Raw genomic sequence first — 25,067 nt, forward strand, 5'->3', positions numbered from 1 at the left:
CCCATTCACCAATAGAGCCTAGAACTTTGTGTGCAGAATGAAATAGAAGCCTCAACTGGAGGACCTTAGATACCTAGTTAAGACAGATAACATGATAAATAGGGCCAATTTGTAAAGAGTTTAAAGCTTTTTAGAAGTAAAATTGTTGTCGGGCCAATGGAAAAAGCAAAAAAGGATGTTATGATCATCCAGTTTAACTCCTGGCATGTGTCTAGCTGTTATGTTGTAAGCATACTAAAGAGGATAAATAACAGGAAAGCCACTGATGGTACATTTGTCTTGCTGCTTTCGTCCAGAATAATTTCAAAATTGCTTTATAGATGATGGTTGATATTTTCAGCTTTTAGACATGTACTGTATCTTCCATTAAAATTAACGTATGCAGTGTTGTAGCCTTGTCGGTCCCAGGGTATTAGAGAGACAGGGTGGGTGACGTGCTATCTTTTATTGGACCAACTTCTGTGGGTGAGAGAGGCAAGCTTTTTGAGCTTTTCACGCCCACCACTGAAATGTATTTCTTATAATACAGCAGTCATTCTATACTAGCAGCACTATGCAACCATTTTTAGAAAGGGATATGAAGAATAACGTCTCCAATTTGTTGAGAAAAATGACTGTGGTGATCTTTTTTGGAATTATTTTGAGGAAGTATAATTAAGAAAGGAAAATGAGAAAAGACTGCAATCACTAAATAGAAAGTGGGTTTAAAATAGAATTCATCCCAGATGATTAACTCAACTGGTGCTTTCTTAATTCCCTGCATGAAACAATAATTCATTCCAAGGCTTTTCCTTTAAACCATAAAATATTTTTTGAGGCGTATAAGCAATATGTCTATAACCTAACGCATGTAACATAAGCATGCTAGTAAGAAACAAAATAACCATATCAGAACAAAGATTATGGTTTTGTTTAAAATATTTATTAGGTGCTAAATAGATAAAGGTGCAAGCAGAAAAATCTAGGGTCAGCTCTTTAGCTGTTGTGAATCTGCATAGCTCCATTGAGTCAAGGCCTACTGAGGGGGGCGGCAGTATGTGTAGCCAACATGTGCCCATTTCTACTACATGAAATCTCTCTCATACACACATTTGTAAAGCATCTTCTTTCTAAAACTGTTTTGAGATTGCATAAGAATCTGACATTTGGATGATTTTTGTAGCAAAGTGTCATAAGATGGCTGACCCATTAAATGAAGTAGGTCCAGCTGTCCGTGCCAGAACAGTTGTTCTCATTTGGCCTTTTAAGGGGGGATGGTTGTATCTGCTGAAGGCTATAAAGGATCAGGGAAAATCTGAGAGGAGAGAGACTCAGTGAAAGAACGACCTGGTGAGTTAAGTCTGCAGACCTTCCCTGGAAAGAGGGTGGAATTACCAGGTAGTCAGTGGGGAGGCTAGCCTGCTGACTTTCAAGAGTGAGTCAAAGCTGCTGCTGGGAGGCTGAGGGCTAGGAAGCCAAGGGAGGGGTAGCCAGCTATCCTTCCTGAGGCAGAGAACCATAGCCCAGAAGGCTGGAGAGGGCTGAAGGCTGACAGCAGCAGAGAGAGGTGCCTCCTGGCTCTTGGAGCTGGAGAGCTGAAGCCAGAGGGCCAGAGAAGGAAGAAGGCTGAAGAGCCGAGATGTGATGAGGGACGCTGGGGTTCTACTTGATGTACTGTCCGCACTGTGGTTGCGGGACTTGGTATTGGGACTTACTTTGTTATGGCTTATGTGCATTGAAGGACTAAAATAAATCCCCCAAGGTTATATTTATACTCAGAAGGACCATTTGGACTATTTCTGGGGCCTTGAAAGGGGAAACTGAGGCAGACATGTCTGCTGTGCCACGGCCTATCCAGGAAGGTGCTCTTGTTGGGATCATGCCATGACAGTTATTTCCCAGCTTGACTAAAACCTACTCCCTCACTTTGTCATGCTAGTGTAAAGATGCTTGTCCTGTCCTTTTTCTTCTTTTACGTTCTTTGGGAATGATCCAAACCCCACTGTAGTCAATAGATAGTCACCATTGACTTGAATGGGTTTTGGATCAGACTTTTTATGTTTCATAACAATAGATAGTTCTTTTTCAAGTAGTATCCCTATGGGCACTCCACTTCAGGTGTGCATGTGCCTCTGATTGAAGGTTTTTGGCTGCAGGGTCTGTTCGTTCCACACATGTGCTTCAGACCTTCTTGTGCTCTGTACTGAGGATATATGGATCTGTGCAGGTGAACTACCCTCAGTTCCATCTCAACTACCTTATAGCCTAAGATGGAGTTTATAGTATTCCCGCTTCAAGCTTAACCTTTAGCTTTTAGCTCATTTGGGTTCTCAGTCTACTTTAGTTTGCTCCTTTCAGCTTATAGTTTTGTAGTTCTTTTAGTTAACTAAGAGTTTATTTCCATTAGACAACCCTTCCTTTCCTGCCCCATCTGAGGGGTTCTCCCTCAGGGGTTGTCTTCTTTGTGGGATTCTGGGATCCCTGGGATTCAAGCACTGCCTTACCTGCCATTAATCTATGCCAGTCAGCAATGGGCATTGCCAGTATATCTTGCAGACACATACATACTGTGTAAGAGCAACACCTACTCGGCCTTCAGGAGTAGATCTAGGAAAAATAGAGAGGTTAAACTTAGGCTCCTCATGATGGAGCACTCCCTTCGACCAGGCTTGGATCCAGGCCCAGATGCCTGCCCTGTACATCAGTCTCTGAGTGACCACAGTACCCCATCAACCTCAGTCACTGTAGAAATTGACTGTTTCAAAGACCTCATGTTCCAGAAAAGGTACCGCTGAGGCTCCAGGATTCTCCGGTACTGGAGTTCTTAGTCAGAGACTTCAGGCTCTTTCAAGAATCACAGTACCAAGCATGCCTTGGTACCAAAGCCATCTCCAGTACAGTCTAAGCAGATTACACCACAGAGAGTAAACACTTTGCGTCAGGGAAGCTGGTACTGTCTACAGAATTCTCTATGCTATGGCCAGTACATAAGCAATGTCTCAAACTACGACATTGGTATCTCCAAAGCCAGCAACATCCTTCTTACCATCTCTGTCTGCTAGACATATACCACTGAAGTAAACAGCATCCTTGGTACCGCTGCTGACTGTTGTGGAACCACATTCAGTTTCGGCACACATTCACCTGGTACTGCAGGAATTTAGAGACTTGTCTGTCTCAGATGAGCCAGTGTCTCCTTTGTTAATGGATACCAAATGACTGTCAGTACTGCGATCTTCTAGGTCACGGAGACCTTCCCCTTCCTCAGTACCCTCTAGTTCTCCGGTACCTTTAGGATGAGACAGATAAACATTGTTTCTGCCTCCAGTCTGCTCCTCCCTTGAACTATGCTGAAGGAACCTCCTCAGATTCCCAGATTTCTGGACAGGGATATCTGTTGTATTAATTTAGATGGAATATATAGACCCAAAGTCTCAAAGGTATTAACATGACACTGTCATTGCCTAACATTAAACAGTATTAAACAAGGTTTGGGGTTTGGTATACAGAGACCTCAGCCTGCTTTCAAGGAACAAGAGGCAAGAGCTGAGAAGGAAGTGACACCACAAACATGCATCTGAGGAAGTGGGTATTCACCCACAAAAGCTCATGCTCCAAAACGTCTGTTAGTCTATAAGGTGCCACAGGATTCTTTGCTGCTTTTACCTTGTACAGTAACTGTAGTTCTTTGAGGTGTGTCCCCCTGTGGGTGCTCCGCTACATGCCCTCCTTCCTTTCTGCTTCTGAGTCTCGTCTCACGGGTCTTTGCAATAGAGAAGAAACTGAGGGCGTTTTGCCCACTCAGCTCTATATATCCTCAAGTATGAGACAGAAGGAGGTTTGGTGTGTGTGTGTATACAGGCTGAATAGGCACTGCTACCAAAAATCTTTGATCAAAGACACATTGGGCACATACGCATCTGATGTGGTGCACCAATAGGGGGACACATCTTGAAGAACCGATGTTACTATAGAAAGTAAGCAATCTCTCCTAGAATGATTACGGTAATTTACTTTTCTGTACAATGATTTATTGTTACAACCTGTTTAAAAATCAAACCCACCTTTCCCTTAGTTCCATCGTGGTGCTGATCTGTCATGTTCTTCAGGGGATGGAAGGGAACTATTCTCGTTAGAAAGTAGTGAATATTAACCCATGGTCTTCATTATTGAGCCTGCATAGAATACTTGGGGATTTGCGATTTCAAGGCGAGCAGCCCGTCAGGACTATGATTTTTTTCCTTCAGCCTGCTGGGAGGAATTATTTGTATTTATTTCTGATTGAATCAAAAGCTTGGACAAGTGTGTATGTACACGCATGCACACACATGTATAAAAATTCAGAGTTTGGCTACACTTGCAGCTGTACAGCGCTGCCACGGCAGCGCTCCCACAGCAGCGCTTTGAAGTGCGAGTGTGGTCGCAGCACCAGTGTAAACAGTGTCCCAGCGCTGCAGGTACTCCACCGCCCCGTGGGGATTAGCTTACAGCGCTGTAACTTGCTGCGCTCGGGGGTGTTTTTTCACACCCCTGAGCGAGAAAGTTGCAGCGCTGTAAAGCGCCAGTGTAGTCACGGCCTCAGACACACATTAGTTCACATGTGCAGCCCTAGTAGCAGGAGTCATTTATGTTTTAAATGTGTATTGCACAAGTGACTGCCGGAATGAAGATTAAATGCTTAGGCTGGAACTGAAAGCTGCCCAAGGGACTGAGTTCAAGTAATCAAGGTATATTATTGTGACAGGAGGACCATGATACAATGGAGGCTGATCTGGACAAAGATGAGGCGTTACAACCTCAGCTGGGAGAGCTATCAGGAGAGAAGCTGCTGACAACAGAGTATTTGGGAGTAAGTACCACTCCTTGGGATTCTGAAATACTGAATTTGTTTAGATAGGTATTTACTTTCAACATTTCAGTCAACATTTAACACCCAGAGGTTTAATTATAACAGCTGCCTTCTTCTGTGTGCTACGTATAAGGCTAGCTGAGACTCAGCTCTTTACCTGCCTACTCAGCCCCAACTCCTTACTATCGGTTGATGAACATCTATCCAGCAGAAATAAGGTGGGCTTGGGAAAGGTAAACTTGCATCCTTACTGAGCCAGCTTGAAACAGAAAGAGCTATAGTGTAGACATGCGGTAAACCATGGCAAATCTTGTTCAGTGACATTAGGATACAAATCTAGGTTGATGCTCAGATAGTCTTCATATCCCTGTCCCACTGACTTCAGTTCCCCCTCTCTTTCCTCCTCTTTCTCCTTCTGTGTATTAGATAATGACCCATACACCAAAAGTGAAGAAGAAGCTGTTTCCTGGTGTCCATCAGAGCATAGATGAGCCTCTCCAGAGACCAGTCACCCCGGGCTATCACAGAACTGCATACCCAACGTAAGTCTGGACAAATGAGGCAGAAAGTTGGATTATTTCCAAAATCCAAAATAATGTAACTTGAATATACAAAAAATAAAGCCTCCATATTGGAAAGTACATTGCCATTGTCATTCTTTACAGGTTTTTGATCTAAAATAATGGACGTTTGAAAAAGAAAGGGAGAGAAAACTGCAGTCAAAGACTGGTCCATTGACCAAAGTCATGTATTTGCGATAAAGGAATGAAAGTTTACAGAGTTGTTTGGCCTAAGCTTGCAGTAAATCCTGTGTGTCCATACTCTCCAGCTGGTTATAGTATTCCTGTGGGTGAGTTCCATCCAGCAGTTGACATACCAGTGGATCTTTCACTTCATAAAGCAGAAAATGTAATCTCCTCTGGGACAATTGCTACTCTCACGTGAAAGCAGAAATTAAGACAGACAAAGATTACAAATGTGATAAATGCTCTAGTTACTTAAAATAATAAGTAAAAGGGATCTGGCGAAAGGGTGATCTGTGACTTCTGGTTGCAGCTCTACGTGTAGCTGAAGTCAGTGGTAGGATATTGTTTTGCCATTGGAAATAAGAGACTCCAGGATCCTAAAGACATGGTATTTATCAAGCTTTCTGTTATTAAACAAAATAAGTTTTACCAAGTTCATTCTTGAGGTAGGATTTCTCCTCTTCATCTCCATTATGGTGGAGGTAGAGGATTTGACATTTTCCTATCACACAACAAGGAACAAGTTTAACCAATTTTTCTTCTTTCAGAGGCATGCAGTCTTGGATTGTACCAAATCCAAGTAGCTATGATACAGGGTTGTGGAGTAATCTGTCTTGAGGATTTCTCGTATCCATTTCAGTGTGCACTTTTCAAACTGAAAGACTATCAGCCATTCCTATTAGGATGGAATATGGTACCTCAAAAACCACTAGATCAACAACACAGTTAAATAGCTTTTTACTTATTTTATTTTATTTAAAAATTAAAAAGAAAAATCTCAAGTTGAAATCTGCACATTTTTTAAAAATGAGTTACCTTCAGTTTCAGGTTCTATAGCTACCTTTAAGTTTTCCAGTCAGGTTTTTTTTTTACTTTCACAACTTTCTATTTCTTAAAATACCTTTCTTTCCGATTACATCTGGAAGACCCACGCAAATAGGGAAACTGACTCTGAATGTGCAAACAGTGAAACTGATTAAACACAAAGAGCTGCCAAATGTACAAAGTAAATAGAGAAATTACAGAGAAAATATTTCATTTACAATGATCTTAGGTGTTACTTGTAAAAATGGGTAGCATCCTCAGACAAGGTGTGATCATTTATTTTAAAGCTGCCTTTACACTCGCAAAGTTTGGGGAGTAATATCAGTAGATTGACAAGTTTATGCTGAGTTTCTGTATACAGAGGATGGTTTACCACATTGTGTCCAGTGAGAAAATTGCCTTTTCAATAAGCAACAAGAGTATTTACCATGTCTATACTGCACCAAACCCCAAGGTCAAAATCACTTTGATATGAGCTAAAGCCTCATTTAATACAAATTATTTTGTAATGTCCATGTGCTCCTTGACTGTGACTATGACTTTTATATAGTTTCTTTCATACAAACTGTCACAAAATGCTTTATTTGATTAAAACAGTTACAAAGGTAAAATATGAAAGCAGAAAGTGGGGAAAAATGGTAGAACACAACATTTATTGTACATGTATTGTATAACTACAGAGACACTAACAAGAAACTTGACAAAATCAGTTTCTAGTAATACTTTCCCCATTTCAGGACATAAAAATTGAGCATGGTATATAAAACAAGCAGTCTCAAGTTCTGACATTGGAAATATATGTGGGTATCCCAGGGAAGAATTTGGCCTGCAAGGTCCTATTTTTGCCTATATACTATTCTCAGTAAATTTATGAAGAAAATGGCTGAGGTGTAATTATAGAATCAAGTTCCTCTTCACAGCATAAGCAGGGTACAGATTTTAAAGTATATGGTAAAAGAATCTTTCTTCAGGATGGTCTGTTTTTCCATATCCATAAAATCCCAAATCTTAGCAAAGCATCTACATATGGCAGGAGAGGAGTGACCCAGTAATAATGTGGGCTGCTCTCAGTAATGCACAGATCTTTTTATTCTTGGTTTTATTGCACTTCCCCAAAAGAGCTACAGACTCGAATGATGTAATCTCTTGACTATGCTGCTGAACATGGGACTAAAGCCACTTTGCTACTGGTCAACACCATCAAATGTGTGTTCAAGGGTTCCCCTTCCCCTGTAATTTCTGCTACCCGCAGTAACCTAGAAAACCTGGATTCATTCTGTGGAGTTTACGATCATTGGAATGTAATGCTTATATAGTGCTTTTCTACTGTAGCTCTCAATGCCACAAAGGCGGCTAAACCTCATTATCCCATTTTATAGATGGGGAAGATGAAGCATGTCAAAGTGAAATGACTTGCCCCAAGGTCATGCAGCAAATCAGTGGCAGAGCTGGGAACAGATCTGAGGTCCCCAGACTCCATTCCACTGCACTCATATCTAGGTCACAGCTGTTCCCTAGATGAGGTTAAATAACTCATGTCCATTACTCACTTCCACACAAGTAATACCCCAGAACTGATTCCTTTCTAAAGATTTCATCAAGGCTTCCCAGGTTTCTCTGCCTGATATTGATTCCACGCCATGGGCTGACTGTGACACAATTTGAATTGTGCCTTGCAGCCTGCTCCTGTCTCACAATGCACCTAAATGACTGATTGCTAAGAAACCCTCTGGGTACAGCCAGCTACAATAATTGAGGGAACTATTCCTGCACTGGAATAATGAGGATGCAAAGCAGCCTCTGCAGATTGTTTTTTTGCCCCATGTTGCAAAACTGCAAATAATTTCTGTTTTTGTTTTTTTTTAATTTAAAAACTGTGACATTTAAATTTCACTATTTTAGTCAGATATGTGAACTCTATTAAGCGCAAACCAAGTTTAAAATAGGAAAGCAGACATTAATAGCATGCATGAAGGTTTGCATTTTGCGGTGAAACCCTCTATAGCTAACTTTTGGGTGCAAGAAAACAACTGGAGTAGAAAGGCAATAACCAGAAAAGTGGATTTACAGAAGAGAAGGACAAGATCTAATGGAGTTTATACCCAGCTAACTTATTTTAGCAATTGAAACTGATTACTAGAGGATAAGAACTAATAGGATGCCCTTTGTGAGCAAAAGCAATAAAACTGATCAAATCCTAGCAGTCCAGACTTGAAGAGAAAGGCTTGAGCTATATTTATTTGATTATAAATCACTTACGTAAACTAGTGACTGCATTGTATCAAAGTGCTATGGAATATGACAAGATTTACCCCTTGATGCTTTACTACATGGGGAAACTCCGGAAAATTAATCTAAATTAACTAAAAGTATAAATTTAAAGAGGATTAAATGGCATTAAACCAGTGTGGACACTCTTCAGAATTAGCGTGGCATTCACTCAGTTTACAGCTTGACTACTGGGGAGGCACTCAGGAAGATTACTTCCAATTAACTAAAGGTGTGAATTTAATGCAGTTTAACTAATCCACTTTTAACTCTTATATGGACACTCCCATTCAGAATTAAAGTGGCTTTGGAACTGAATTAAACTAAACCAAATTAAGACCACTTTAATTCTGAGAATGTCCCTATAGGGATTTAATACAGTTTAACCAATCATCTTTAATTTTATGTGTTTGGTTAATTTGGATTAATTTTCCTGATTGTCCCCATGTAGACAAGCCCTTAGTCTACTCTGTAAGGGGATGCTCTAGCCAGGAAATACTGGAGAGCTCTTTTTAAAGACCTACTTTATGAGATCACTTGGGAGGGACAAACTGTTTAATATTCCTCTGTCTGTTCTCTTAGAAACTGATTTAGTGGTCCAATTATTAACCACCTCCTTGGAAAGACCCTGTTTTAACTAGATGTCTCTTAGCTTGATCTTGCCATGAGTATTCAACAAAACTCTCAACTCAGGGTAACTTCCCTCCCAGCCTCCTACTTTTGTCTACCCAACCCACCCTCATTGCTTCCTCTCACCCCATCTGATTGCCAAGCAATCTTATCCTCTCTCCTCTCTTTCAGCAACTTTTCCCTCCTGACAACCAGCCCTATCCAAGAAGTTCTACAGCTGTTAAATTAAAATACTGTGTTATGTTTTGATCTTGCATCGTGTGGAACCTCTGTAATATTCAGAAACACATTTTACACTCCTGAAAAAGCTTGATGTGGGAAACCTGGTAGACTTATCGGCACTGCCTCTGGTGAGGGGGCCACTGGTATTTTGTCTCCAAACTGTCGCAAGTTGCAGGTTCCTTCCCAAGCTATTTATTATACTAGGAAAAAATGTTAATTTCAAATATATCTAACCTCATCTGATTTGAGTAGTACAGTCAAAATGCTATTAAGTTGTGCCCCGGCACTAGCTTGCAACATAAAATACACTGCTGTTTCTTCTGTACCTTTCCAGGAAATTATATGGTAATTCTCATGCGGCTTTTTTAGGCTGCAAGTATTTATCACCCTGCATTCTCATTTCTCCTCTAGGCCAGAAAATGATGCCATTTCTTCCCATGGCAGGGATGGCAAATTCCAGTCTATGCATAACTGTCGTCCTCCCACTCATAGCGGTAGCAGGTCCAGCACTTCCGACTTTTGTATGTCCTCTGCAGGTAAGGATATTCTGAGAATACTGTTGTTAATTGTTCCTTAAGTGGGTCGGATGTTTGGCGAAGGGGATGCCTCGTGGCTGGGCTGTGGAGTTCTAAAATATGGTCTGCTGCTGACTTCCTCTTTGGTATGGCATCATTTACAAGCCCCCAGCATGCAGTGCTCCATCTTGATCCAAGCAGAGCTGCAACCCAAAGACATAAGGACCCAAAAATGCAGTATGCAGTGTTGCATCTTGAGCTAGATGAAACTGTGATCTACAGACTACAGGTCCAAGAAAGCCACATTCCATCTTGAATCAAAGGAACTGCAGTTCACAGAATCTGCCGTTTCCAGCAGGCAATATTATTGTCCTCAAATAAGCCCTTTCAGGGCCGTCCTTAGGATTTATGGGGCCCTACGCAGTATTATTAAACTGGTGCCCCTATGCCGGATGGCAGCCCAAGCTCACAGCCTGGTGGGAGAGAGGAGGAGGGATTTGACAGCAAAGGATAATGAGATGCCCGGCCTGCCTCATGGTGGCGGAGAGTCACAGTTCCCCGCAGAGACTTCCATGTCCTCTCCCTCATGCAGAATGGACATGAAGAAAGTACCTAATTAAAAGCACTAAAATTTGAGAATAAAAAATGTCAGTCACAGTTTTTTGATATGCCCTGAAGTTTGTCAGAGATTTATTTGCAAAAACTTCATAGTAAGGGTGATTCAGCTGTCCTGCTGAATACAACATTACATATAATGGAATACATGATGCAGCTCTTCTCTGTCTTACATTTTCTTCATCAGTATTTCTAAGTTGAATTTATATTTTAAATGTACTCAAATCTTAAGCCAGCATTCCAGATTACTACATATTTAACTCACTGAAACAAAGACATTCTTTTAAATTAATCAGAGAGGTTTAGTGTGTTCATAACAATGTTCATTGCTTTTAGAAAAAGGGAACAGTAATTTACTTTGTGTGATCTCCATAACAAGAGACATGGTTTTGAAATTTCACCAACTTTAAAAAAATATGTTTCCAAAGATTTTAGGTATAACAAGGATTTTGTCTTACTAAGGTACTGATTTTCCTGGAGGGTTCTTTTAAAACTAGTTTGTCAGATAGTCAGAAGTAAAGAAAGGGAACTCTTTGTCCAGCTATCTGGAAGGGAAGGACTGTTGTCCCTTTAAGGGCTCTCTTCAGTGGGGAGTGGGGGGAGAGGTGGTGAAGGGATGGACAGAAAGGACAGGAAGACTTGGAAGCCCTTTTTTTTTTTAACTATAGTAATTAAAATGTGTATTTTAGATAAGGGAGGTCTTTTGAAGGATTTATTTAAAAAACTATGTCTGAGGATCCACGCATTTAAGGCTAAAAATGATTGTGCATCTAAAACTCTATGCAAGCGTTTTTTAGAAATGTGATTTTATAATCTTCATCAGCTCACTAATGAAATATTTTTAAAGCAAATTTTAAACTACACTGAACATGTCAGTCCTGTAGACTGACATGTTCAGTGTAAATATTAAATTAATGCACAACTGTTTTTGTCAGTAAAGTCAGAAACTGACAGCATAAAAATTTATTTGGGCATAAGCTTTCGTGGACATCTGATGAAATGGGTTCTAGTCCACAAAAGCTTATGCCCAAATAATTTGTTAGTCTTTGAGGTGACACAAGGACTCATCCTTGTTTTTGCTGATACAGACTAACAGGACTAGCACTCTGAAACCTGTCAGTATATGCCTTGGGGTTGGCAAATGCCTGTTAAATGGCTTTATTACCCCTTGAATGTCTCTTTAACAGTTTCAATGTTGTGCTAATAGGTCTGGCAGGCTGGAGGTTTTTTCACTTTTAACTACTAGATTCCCTCCCAAGGAAGACTCACCAGGCTAGAGCAGCCATCTGTGGGAGCCTGCAGGAAGGGTCAGAAGAGGGATAGGAAAACAAGAGGGTGGACACTAAGACCCAGTGGTGCCCCAAATTTTCAGGTGCCCTACGCAGCTGCCTATGTTGCCTATGCCTAAGGACGGCCCTGAGCCCTTTGCTTGGGCCTAAATGAATTGTTGCCAGGATCTGTTGTCTCCTCTCTATTCCCATTGAAGGCAGCTGCAGTCACCTTCACAACTATGCTGAAATGATAAAATGTGGTCGAGGATGGGAACCCATTAAGTTTGCAGCTGCAGAGTGGAAGGACATAAACAGGATAGTAAAAAAGGTTGGGGGGGAGAAGGCAGCACATCCCTTCTCATCTCCTCCCTTGTGGTTACACCTGTACGTCTGTTCTGTATTATTTAAATTAGCTGTGGCCCCTAAGCCCTTAGCAAGTTGCCAGAGCTGCCCTCAGCTGGGCAGCATTTCAAGGGCCCTGTTGTAGAGAACAACAGCATGGAAGGCGTTGCTAGAGATTCTTTCCTTGCAACTTGAATGGAAGCTAACACCGACTCATCCGCGCCTGCTTTTGAAAAGGGGAAGGGCATGCAGCTTACTGATCAGGGTAGTGCAGTACCAGCTTATTTGCAGGGGTAAGTTCGACTGAGTAAATTAGGCACTAACAGCAAAATGTGCTGGGATCACAATCACAGTGTCTTGCAGCTGGCAGTGCAGAATTATTAAAAAGTCACCAACTAAGATGTCTTAGCTTCGATAAAAAAATATGCTTTGAATCAGTAAAGAAATGGCTTTTTTTTTTTTTAAATTTCCAAAAGGAAATGAAAGGGATTTTGAGAAGAGTAACCAAGGTTTCACAGACAAGAATCTGCTTGCATAATGTGCAGAGCTGATAGAATAGGCTTAACCCAAGCCTGGGGGTACAATAGGAACAGGTGAAGTTCCAGCTCAAGGCGTGCATTTGAGCACTCCGTATGTTCTGTCATTATAGGAGGCATGGTCTTCAAGCCTCAGATTTCACAATAGCGCATAGGAACAGAACAAAAACATTCTGCAGAGACCAGCTGGCCAAAAACAGTGGCTCAGAACATCAGAGGTTATAAGCTAATAGGAAAACTGGTGACTTGGCAGTTTTCCTATAGTGAAGAAAAACTAATCTTTTAAATATTTAAACTTCGTAAAGAGGATTAAGCAAATCAGACATCAAAAGTGCTGCTATTTGCTGATTTAAAATGTCTGGTAGGATGAAACCCTCTATTGGATTCTGAGAAATAATCCCTCTATTTCTAAGGGACAGTTCAGTCTAAAGGAGCCCAAAGTGTCTTGTAAATGGTGTGTTTAGATATTATCTCACCCATGAAATACAGCCACCTCTGCCGTGCAAATGCAGCAGCCATTCCTTGCCAGTGACGCTGTACAGCAGTTTGTTAATGGGGGCATGTTAAACAACAGGAAATTTAGGTAAGAGCAGAATGTAAATGCTATTGTTTAATTTGACAAGGATAATGGAATTAATGCCCCTACCCTTGGAAAAAGTGCTATTAACTCTTTAATCATCACAGATAAATATAGCCTTGATACTATGTCTCATCTAAACCAAAATCTACTAGTAGGTTCTATCCAGATCGTGTACATGTGAATGTATTTAATATATAGCTTACCAAGAGGACTACGTGAGTTGCAGTATCTCTTTTGGTAGGAGAGGAGGTCACCAAATGGGCAAGTGTTGCATATATATCTATGCACATATTATAAGCATAATATACTTTTGCAGGCAAAGTAATTCCTTTTTGTATAGCAGAGATGAGGTTCTTTTTAACAGTCGCGCAGCTAGTCCAGTATTGTTGTTGTAAGGGTTCCCAGTGGTTTGCCTCAGGTGTCAGATTTTGCAAAATAAAGGATTGCTCGTCCATTTCTCCCCTGATCTTTGGGATGCAGAAAGGAAAAGGGGATGGACAAGGTGAGAAGCAAGAAGAGAGAACTTGATGCTTGATCCAACTCCTGTTGAAGTCGGTGGCAAAACACTCATTTAATTCAGTGGAAGCTGGACTGGGTCCTTGGTGCATTCTCATCTGTTTGCAACACTGTGATCCTATGGAAAATTATTACCATGAAAAGGCTGAGCCAAAAGCAGCATGTAGGATAATCACATGAAACAACAAACGTACAAATCTTAGTGTACAAAACACTTCTGTCTCCTCCCCATAACACTTTTCCATATATGTGTGAGAAAAACGGTGCTCCTCCTAGAAGCTGTGTTGTCACCCAATAATATTGTTCTGCAGTTGGGCATTATTTAGTGACGTTTTGCCCTTGGTGTACTGGAAACCTAATCATGTTAGTTTTGGTGATTTTCCAACTTCATTTTGAACAGCCCAGGGTTGCGGGTGTCATTGGGTTTGATGCAGTGGTGTTCTAAAATGATCAGAAATTGACCAGGAGTGAAGGGCTGGGTGAGACGAAAGCTTCAGATGCACAGTTCGATCAATGTAATCTAGGGTGACCAGACAGCAAGTGTGAAAAATCAGGACGGGGTGGGGGTGTAATAGGAGCCTAAATAAGAAAAAGACCAAAAAATCAGGACTGTCCCTATAAAATCGGGACATCTGGTCACCCTAATGTAATCCAGCATCACAGATCAGAGTCACAAGGAACTGCCTGCCCTTGCCCCAACAAACCTTTGTCCACTTTCTTAACCTAAAGCAGCCTCTCATGCTCTTCCATACCTTGACCTTCACCCACCTGGGAATCCCCCTCCTATCTAAGTAGGATCTACCTCGGACCACGGCCCTTCCATTTAGCAGTATGCTAAACACAAGGTGGCCATGACCCGCTGACACCTGTTTGCAACCTTCAAGCCAAGACCCTGTGATCTCTCCAGGTCTGATCATTGCACTTCTTTCACAGAACATGAGACAGTAATAGAAAACTCTCTCCAGCTGGTCTGGTGCTTGTCTGAAAGTGTCCCAGTCTATGTCCTTGTTTCAGCACAAGAGAGCAGTACACTTTTATGAGAGCACCAAATGAAAATGCTTCAGGGGCATGTTTTCTAAGGCCATGTCTACATCTAAAATTTTGCAGCGCTGGTTGTTACAGCTGTATTAGTACAGCTGTATAGGGCCAGCGCTGCAGAGTGGCCACACTTACAGCAACCAGCGCTGCAAGTGGTGTTAGATGTGGCCACACTGCAGCGCTGTTGGGCGGCTTCAAGGGGGGTTCCGGGAACGCGAGAGCAAACCGGGAAAGGCGACCAGCTTCGCCGCGGTTTGCTCTCGCGCTCCCGGAGCCACCCAGCAAACCGCAGGGAAGGAGACCTGCTTGCTCGGGGTTCCGGGAACGATGAGAGCAAACCGGGGAAGGAGACCAGCTTCGCCGCGGTTTGCTCTCGCGTTCCCGGAGCCACCCAGCAAACCGCAGGGAAGGAGACCTGCTTGCTCGGGGTTCCGGGAACGAGAGAGCAAAACCGGGGAAGGAGCCAGCTTCGCCGCGGTTTGCTCTCGCGCTCCCGAGCCACCCAGCAAACCGCAGGGAAGGAGACCTGCTTGCTCGGGGTTCCGGGAACGAGAGAGCAAACCGGGGAAGGAGACCAGCTTCGCCGCGGTTTGCTCTCGCGCTCCCGGAGCCACCCAGCAAACCGCAGGGAAGGAGACCTGCTTGCTCGGGGTTCCGGGAACGAGAGAGCAAACCGGGGAAGGAGACCAGCTTCGCCGCGGTTTGCTCTCGCGTTCCCGAGCACCCAGCAAACCGCAGGGAAGGAGACCTGCTTGCTCGGGGTTCCGGGAACGAGAGAGCAAACCGGGGAAGGAGACCAGCTTCGCCACGGTTTGCTCTCGCGTTCCCGGAGCCACCCAGCAAACCGCAGAGAAGGAGACCTGCTTGCTCGGGGTTCCGGGAACGAGAGAGCAACCGGGAAAGGAGACCAGCTTGATTACCAGAGGCTTCCTCCTTCCACGGAGGTCAAGGAAAAGCGCTGGTAAGTGTCTACATGGATTACCAGCGCTGGATCACCAGCGCTGGATCCTCTACACCCGAGACAAAACGGGAGTACGGCCAGCGCTGCAAACAGGGAGTTGCAGCGCTGGTGATGCCCTGCAGATGTGTACACCTTCAAAGTTGCAGCGCTGTAACTCCCTCACCAGCGCTGCAACTTTCTGATGTAGACAAGCCCTAAGTGAGAGAGCTTAGCCCCCAGTGCCTCCTCCATCCAGTTGGATTCGCATGTCTTAGTCCCTGGTGCCGCTCTCAGAAAACTGACTTGTCTTTTCATGCACAAGTCTTGATTTATACATTCTACACTAGTACTAGGCAGGGGGTGGGCAATCTGGTTTCATGAGCAAATGTCATAACATGATACTGACAGTGGGGTCTTTGAGTGGCTGCTCCTTGTGTGAAGGGAACTCAAACAGACTAACAGCGTTTACTTGTAATTTGTAAAATGAGACCTCTGCCTTGAAACTATACCTCTTTTCAAACAGCAATTGAAACAGACTCATCCAAGGTATTCTCAGCGGGTCTCAGAACGGATCAACAAGTCCCAGCAGTTACTGAAGTCCTGTCTGCCCGATCCACTGATTTTGTCCAGGACAAAGTTAATGGGCAGTCATACAGGTATGATTTTTAAAGTACTGAATATCAGGAAACGGGGAAGTAGTCCAGGTGGTTACCAGCTAATTCCATACTATTATGAAGCCAACTGATGTATGATGTAGTGTGGTGTGACACAGCTGTGATGACGCTTGCCAAACAAAATATTCTTACCTCTGCCAGTGGCAGCTATTCAATTTTTAAAAATTTGGACCAGAACAGAAGAAATCTAAAGCAAACTGATTTCATCAATGAACATCAGCCATAAGCCTCAACACTGTCACCTGCAAAAAAAAAAATCCTGATCGCTTCCTTAGATAACTTACTGTGCAGAAAAAACATTTATTATATCCATCAGGAGCCAAGAGCCATTGAGTACTTCTGTGGGAAAACCTGCAAGGCACGAATTGGGCTCGTCAGCCACTTAAAAACCCACCAATGAACCCATCCTCGCATCGAGAGATAGCCGAAGACAGCAGTAGGGAAAGTTCTTCCATCAGTGTGCTCCATCCCTAACCCAAATAAATCACTACTGCTTGGCCTCTCCACAAGGGTTTGTCATGAAACTGCAATTGTGATGCTGTTTTGCTGGGTTGGGGATCCTTGTCTACAAGGAACTGGACCCCGAGACCCACTATCTTTTTTCATAGATTCCCTCAAATAACCATTGGGTGGCAACAACTTTTGCTGCTGCCTGAATTGTGGCAGATTTGAAGCAGTGACTCAGAAGCAAAAGAATATGGAGTCGATGAGGATAGATGCTGAAGGGGCTGGGTGTGGATGTGTTGAGGAGAGGATATACCAAGCCAGTATCTGGACCCAAAGTTCAGAGGTTCTGATGACCTTCAGGTCCCGTGGACTTCAGTTGAAGCTGTGGGTACTCACCCTTCTGGGGCTTGGGCTCTGTGGCTAGAGCTTTCTGTTTCTCTATTGCATACATCTCCCTATTATTTCCTTAATTTCTCTGTTGCACTGTCCCCATGCTGAGACATGAGAAATTATCTCTTTCCAACAAGTTTCACTTCTGGGACATGTAATGGTCCGATTCTGTTGCCCTGCAGCAGCATTTATATTTCTGAATTGCCCGTCTCCACGGTAACTGAGCAAACGTTACAAACATGAATAGTACATCAGAAGTATGTGAAAGGATCCACGTTTCCTCCCCTGTGTCAGACAGAGCCACCTGTTTCTCAGTCACTCTGGTGTGCAGCTAGCTGCGAACTGGCAGCGTCCCCACCCTATTCTCAGCACAATGTGTACACGCACACGCGGGCGCACGCTCTGTGTTAATGTCCAAACTTAACCTCATGCTGGGATTTGCATTTACTGATAAATAACAAAAAAAAAAAAAAAAAAAAAAAGCAAACCTCTGCTTAAGCTTCCTTCCTTTGCCTCTATGGGATACCTGGCCCCTTTTTATCCTCCTGGGTTGGAGCGAATAGGGCTTACCTTGTCTACTGAGTCATCAGAAATAACTCTCCAGCTCTGTATAGTGGCTTATGACCTGTGATACTGGGGTATCCCATTCTTCACTGACGTGCAGTTCTTGTTTTAGAGGAGATGCGAAAGTGAAATCTCAGCCATGAGGCGATTTTTCTTTTTTCCCCATGTTTGCGGGAATTTGTATGTACAAAAGCAGCCTACAGTTATGGATATTGGAGTGTGGCCATTTGCAAAGCAAACAATGTGCTGGATTGTCTGCATCAGAGGTGCTAAATCAACATTGTGCTTCTACAGTAGCCAAACGTGCCTTTTGTTCCAATGTCTCATTTCCTCCATTGGATAAATACTTAAATGAACTAGTTCCGACAATGAACAAGAAAGTGAATGGACCATTGCTTCCACCTTAGTTTTGCCCACTGTAAGCAATCTTCTCCATGCTACGTGTAGGCCAAGGCATATATGGAAAGTATGTACTGAGGCAAAGCAGAATTGTTTTGTTTCAATGCCAGGGACCTTGAGCCTGATCCGTCTCTCGCTCCTAGCAAAGTAAATCTGGAATAACTCCATTGAAGTCACTGAGGGCTTGGCTACACTTGTGAGTTAGTGCGCAATAAAGGAGCTCCATGCACCCTAGCTCACTCCCTGTCCACACTGGCAAGGTGTGTAGAGCGCTCTGACTCCGTGGCTACAGCGCTGCTGGTCCTCCACCTTGGCAAGAGGAATAATGTTTGCTGCGCCCCCGCTGGAGCGCTGCGGCACCAGTGTGAATGAGATGTTGCAATACTGCGCTCTGATCAACCTCTGGGAATGTCCCATAATCCCCTTAAGTCAAGTGGCTACTCTTGTCATTGTTTTGAATCGCTGTAGGAATGCGGATATGCTGTTTGAAAGCACCATTTGACAGCTGGCTGCTTATCTGCTCTGAGACAAATCAGCCATTATTGTGGAATGCTGTGTGTGAGAGAGAGAGGTGCTGGGGGTGGGGAGAGGGTCTGCTGCTGTCTGAACTTTCAAGACAACATGCTGACATGCTCTCAGCTCCCTGAAAACCTACTCTCTCTCCCCCCACATACACACAACATGCTCCCTGTCACACTTCACTCCACCCCACCCCCCCCATTTAAAAAGCATGTTGCAGTCATTTGCATGCTGGGATAGCGGCCCATAATGCACCACTCCCAGTGCCACTGCAAGTGCCGCAACTGTGGCCACGCCAGTGGACTTGAAACTGTCAGTGTAGACAGACTGCAGCACTTTCCCTACTGCACTCTCCGAAGGCTGGTTTAACTCAAAGCACTCTACATCTGCAAGTGTAGCCATGCCCTGAATTTACACTGGTATTAAACCAAACGGAGAAATGAATGAAGCCCACTGACTCTGACAGTTCATGTTGCAGTGACTTTATTTCCATTGCAACAAATTATCATTTTAGCTAATGAACAATGGAGTGACTATTGCCCATCGTACTTTTATTGATCTGTGACATTCTCATTGTCTGAGTACAGACCTGTTGTGGTTTTAGCCAATCAAAGACTAATTTATATATAATAAAGTCTGTCTTTCTTTAATAGTCTACTGAACACTTGTACATAAGCTGGCTTTTGACAGGCTGAAGATGTATTTATATTTGGTTAAGAGCAAGCACAGGATTATTTTAATATCTCAGGCCCTTCATTTGGCACCTGCAGAAAAGAGAGAGAGTTTGGATACCTCCCTAACGTCACGTTTTTAATTCTCTGGTGAAATTATCTAGAAATTCAACTTGGTTCCTCCAGAGAAAACAAGGCCCTCATTAATCTTCATACATTCAAACCGTACCACATCACTTGATGGATCATTAAATGTATTATCAAAAAGAACGAGGAATACTCGTGGCACTTTTAGAGACTAACAAATTTATTTGGGCATAAGCTTTCATGGGCTAAAACCCACTTCACTGGATGCATGCAGTGGAAAATACAGTAGGAAGATATATGAAGATATATGCAGTCTTTGTTCTCCAGTTATTTCTCTGGCTTCAGGCTGCTGCTGGGAAAGCAAATGGTTATTTTTCTGCTTTTAGCATTACATCAAAACTTAAATGACCACAGAAGCTTAAATGACCAGCTTCTGTTGGTTTATGAGGCCATGTCTACATCTAAAATTTTGCAGCGCTGGTTGTTACAGCTGTATTAGTACAGCTATATAGGGCCAGCGCTGCAGAGTGGCCACACTTACAGCAACCAGCGCTGCAAGTGGTGTTAGATGTGGCCACACTGCAGCGCTGTTGGGCGGCTTCAAGGGGGGTTCCGGGACCGAGAGAACAAACCGGGAAAGGAAACCAGCTTCGCCGCGGTTTGCTCTCTCGGTCCCGGAGCCAGCCAGCAAACCGCAGGGAAGGAGACCTGCTTGCTCGGGGTTCCGGGACCGAGAGAGCAAACCGGGAACGCCGCGGTTTGCTCTCTCGGTCCCGGAGCCAGCCAGCAAACCGCGGGGAAGGAGACCTGCTTGCTCGGGGTTCCGGGACCGAGAGAGCAAACCGGGAACGCCGCGGTTTGCTCTCTCGGTCCCGGAGCCAGCCAGCAAACCGCGGGGAAGGAGACCTGCTTGCTCGGGGTTCCGGGACCGAGAGAGCAAACCGGGAACGCCGCGGTTTGCTCTCTCGGTCCCGGAGCCAGCCAGCAAACCGCGGGGAAGGAGACCTGCTTGCTCGGGGTTCCGGGACCGAGAGAGCAAACCGCGGCGAAGCTGGTTTCCTTTCCCGGTTTGCTCTCTCGGTCCCGGAACCCCGAGCAAGCAGGTCTCCTTCCCCGCGGTTTGCTGGCTGGCTCCGGGACCGAGAGAGCAAACCGCGGCGTTCCCGGTTTGCTCTCTCGGTCCCGGAACCCCGAGCAAGCAGGTCTCCTTCCCCGCGGTTTGCTGGCTGGCTCCGGGACCGAGAGAGCAAACCGGGAAAGGAAACCAGCTTGATTACCAGAGGCTTCCTCCTTCCACGGAGGTCAAGAAAAGCGCTGGTAAGTGTCTACATTGGATTACCAGCGCTGGATCACCAGCGCTGGATCCTCTACACCCGAGACAAAACGGGAGTACGGCCAGCGCTGCAAACAGGGAGTTGCAGCGCTGGTGATGCCCTGCAGATGTGGACACTCTCAAAGTTGCAGCGCTGTAACTCCCTCACCAGCGCTGCAACTTTCTGATGTAGACAAGCCCTCAGACAAGCTTTCTAGCTTACACAGAGCTCTTCATCAAGTCTGGAAAAGGTACTCCTAGAGAGTGTCCCAGCTAAATAAAAGGTGGAACAAATTGTTGAGCATAAGTAGTTAGCACACATTGTAAGAGACCATTCAAGGTGACGTGGCCAGTTAACACCTCTGGAGTTATAGGACAAAAGAGGAGGTACTGCTAAATATTTTCCCATGACATATTTGTCTCCAGCTCCTCTCTAGGTAAACTCTGATTATTTTACACACAGTAGCCGGTTGCTATGCTAGACAATGGGAGATCTTTGGCTAATTCTGTTTTCATCAAGTTTTGGATATTTGATAGGTGGCTGAGGTACAGTGGGTATGTGAACACCAGGGGTCTACTATCAACACTTGCCATATGCTCCATATGCTTCAACTTGGGAGATTTTGTACCTTAAGTTTATTCCCTGTCCTCTTGCTCTTGTGCCTTTGCACAAGTTTTGCTTTTTCTTTAAGTATGCGTTTTACAGTATAGCTATTTAGGTTCCTATATCGGATCTCCAGGGAGATCCTTAATGGCCATACAAGGGCTTTTTAATGTGCAGAATTTTAGATCTAGACTGTTATTAAGTATTAAGTGGGACTGAGGGATAGGAAAGCTCACTCACTTTCTGCCTAAATGGTGCAAAGCATGTTTAACGATTGTTTTTGGTACTCATTAGCATTTCATTGATTATCTACATCTGAGAAATGTAACAAGTCCATCATTAGAATATCAAAAACTAAATAAGTTGAAACCATTTGATAAAAATTGCAAACACATGACTGTGAAACTATTTTGTGGATGGAAACATTTAAATCACTTTTGTTGGTTCTAAATCCCTGTGATCTTTTGTAATAGTACCATGGCCTGGAATTTTGTTTTGGCCAATCAGATTCCTCTTTTTGTAAATGCCTTTTCCCTACATGGGATATCATCTGCATGATCTTTTGAAATGATTAGGAAGGGTAATAAAAGAGAGGCAAGTAAACGGCTATCTGAGAGAGATCTTGCTACAAAGATGGTTCAAAGCAGACTTTTAACGGACTGATTAGCAAGTCTGTGTCACTTACAGCTAGTGTTTGCAAAAGCATATCCTGGACAATTAATGTAATTTAAAAATATCAAAGGTGAAACAGCAGGCAGGGGCCAGTTAATCATTACCAACTCAGCAGCATTCCATCCCCAGGGGAAGATTAGATGTCTTCAAATCCTCCTAATCACTCTTCCTACCCGTGACAATGGCTTCTTTTGATGAAGCAAAAGAGGCCCTCCAGCTACCACTTTAATTACCTATTGCTGGTTGGCACTTTTGGGGTCTCTTCTCTTGACTCTAATTTTATTTCCTCCTAAAGGTGATTGTCCTTTTCATGCTGAAATTGTTTTGGTTTGGTCTTTTCTGGTTAGGAAAAGTATGGCTGGCTAGAGTAATAAATGAATATAGATCCAAAAGCAAGAATACTCCATGGATCAATGCTTGGGTCACTGGCTAGGTGCCTCCAGAGTATCCACCAACACTAGTTAGTACCTCTTATTGCCCTCACAAGAATACTGACCCTGGAACGAGGGCTAAGAGAGGAGACTTTATCCCTGCATCTTTCTGACTAAACTCTAAACAGAACTGAACTTAGGGCACAGGGTAGGGCTTTAAGTAAGGGCCGATGTTAAAGAGGCTCACACTACAAACAAGAAATGCATAGATTACACAGCTGAGGGAGAGCCAAGGGAACTTAGCTTGCCATGATCCACATGTGTGAGAGAGACCTGTGAGGTGCTGTGTGCTTACAAATCTCATTAACCTGAACTGGAGATCAGGAGTGTAAGCATGCAGACTCACCCCTGCGGTGCCTCCTGCTGGTCTCTCAGGGAATTAACTCGTTCCAGCTCAGGAGTGCTCAGGAGCTTGGCCCCATGTCCCTCCCTGGACTCCGGTGCCCTGTTAGCTAGGGTGCTGCCCCCTGGCAGTAACCCCTTTCTCTCAGGGTCTCCCCTCCCCAGGAAACCCCACCGACTATCCTCACCTTGCCTCAGTATCGTGCTACTGCCAGTCATCATCTAGCCCCCATGCCCTGGGGCAGACTGCAGTATCAGCCCACTCATTGCTGGCAAGGTTGGGTATGGACCTGCTGCCTTTGCCTACCCCTGGGCTGCCCTCTGCAACCCCCAGTACCCAATTAGCCTTATGCTAGGTCGCAGCCTAGGGCTTTCCAGGCCGGAGCTCCCCAGCTCCTCTGCCTTTCCCCAGCCCTGCTCCACTCAGGTACCCTGTCTCTAGCTCCCTGCAGCCAGGCCCTTCTCTCTCTGAATGCAGAAGGAGAGTGTTTGAGCTTCTGGCTCACCGCCTTTTTATACAGGCCAGCTGTGGCCTGATTGGGGTGTGGCCCAGATGCGGCTGCTTCCCTAACCAGCCTAGGGTTTTCTCTCTCAACCCCGGCCCTTTTCAAGGGCTGTCTTTGGCCATCTACACAACCAGGCAGAGGAGGTTGGCCGATGGAGACTCCTGTGACTGTGAGGCTTGTTTCCGATCCTCTGTCCTTTCACCTCCGGGCAGAGTTTCTGTGTGCGGCGTCCACTGGCTCCCTTGACACCTTCAAAGAGCAGTGGGCGCTGTCCGGGGTTCTCTGCTCGGTGTCCCCGTCAGGCTCCCTTCTTTTGACCCTTTGACTGCACTCCTGTCCCTGTTCTCTTGTTAGTTGTCCCCCGGAATCAGTTGGGTTCTGAGGTTCTGTAGATCCTCCCCTTAGGCTGCGGGGGGGATCCGTTAGCATTGGGTGGGCTTCCGCCTGCCCAGTTCCCAGAAACCCAATAGATACAAGGTGAGATGAAATGCACAAGAAAAAATAATGATGCATTCTTAAACTGATGTGAGAGCCATATATTCAGCTTTTCAGTAGTTTTGTAGCACGTCAGGTTCATTGAGTCTGTTTGTGTGATCTAAATAGTATACAATGGAAAACATCAGCGCCGCAGAAGAGAATGTGGCTCCTTAAGGAGGCGTGTGTATTGTAAGGTGCAGCTGAGGGGTACCATGTTCATTTCCACCTGTGACCTCCCTAGACTTTGGCCAGTATGTCTAACGCTGTGTTGGCGAGGGCATGCAATGGGATTTGGTTGACTGTAAGTATCCAAATGGCTGTTAGATTTCCCCCATGTTCTGCAGCCTATTCTGTCCCTTGATATAAAAACATGAGCATGAACATTCTAACTCTTTCCACCTCTCTTCCAGCAGCGAGTTTTCCTCTGCCTTCACCGGCAAACGTAGGGTCCCCCGCACTCCTGAAGTGCAGAGTCCCAGCCCTCGAAAGGGAAAGATCCCAACCATTGCACCGCAGTTCTCACAGTCTGGACCCCAGCAAACAAGCCGGCCTAGCTCTTCAGCATCATCTACAAGAAGCAGGCAGAGTAAGTGAAAAATTCTCTCTTAAAGTGGCCCGTGTTTAGGGAGTAAAGAAGGAAGCTTGACGGCAGTCTCCATGAATGGTGTTATGTGCTGTAAATGTTCCCGCAGTATATGACTATGTAGTTATCCACCGCTGGATATACAGTCATAGAATTATATCCTGCTGAGCATGCTGCTCGTAATTCTAGACCAGTTTAATCTGCTGGTGGGCCGCGAAACAGTGTTTACATTGACTGTCTGCAGGCACGGCCGTTGGCCACTCCCAGTGGCCGCAGTTCGCCATTCCCGGCCAATGGGAGCTGCGGGAGGCAGCGCGGGCTGCCACTTCCCACAACTCCCATTGGCCGGGAATGGCGAACTGCGGCCACTGGGAGCTGCGGGCAGCCATGCCTGCGGATGGTCAATGTAAACACTGGCTCACAACCTACCAGCAGATTACCCTGAGGGCCAGGTACAGGTCGCAGGTTACCCACCACTGTTCAAGACTGTCATGTCAGCGTTTAGATCCAACTTCCT

General features: G+C 44.5%; 1 protein-coding gene across 10 annotated transcripts in view; it reads left to right on the plus strand.

Annotated features, from left to right (window-relative positions):
* The window catches only part of ARMC9 (armadillo repeat containing 9), a 138,728-nt gene that overhangs the window by 87,488 nt on the left and 26,173 nt on the right, over positions 1–25,067 (plus strand). For 5 of the 10 annotated variants that reach the window (XR_004001933.1, XM_030574786.1, XM_030574788.1 and 2 more), the window contains 4 exons: positions 4,724–4,828; positions 5,255–5,370; positions 9,931–10,055; positions 16,396–16,528. Coding sequence is in view for 9 of the 10 variants with exons in the window: in XM_030574786.1 (XP_030430646.1) it covers positions 4,724–4,828; positions 5,255–5,370; positions 9,931–10,055; positions 16,396–16,528 (479 nt within the window). In the remaining variant the exon portion in view is untranslated. Of the gene's footprint in view, positions 1–4,723; positions 4,829–5,254; positions 5,371–9,930; positions 10,056–16,395; positions 16,529–24,377; positions 24,554–25,067 lie in introns of all 10 variants that reach the window. The other 5 variants (XM_030574791.1, XM_030574796.1, XM_030574792.1 and 2 more) reach the window with 4 other exon arrangements.

The sequence above is a fragment of the Gopherus evgoodei genome, chromosome 9 (genome assembly GCF_007399415.2).
Source record: "Gopherus evgoodei ecotype Sinaloan lineage chromosome 9, rGopEvg1_v1.p, whole genome shotgun sequence".
NCBI lineage: Eukaryota > Metazoa > Chordata > Testudines > Testudinidae > Gopherus > Gopherus evgoodei.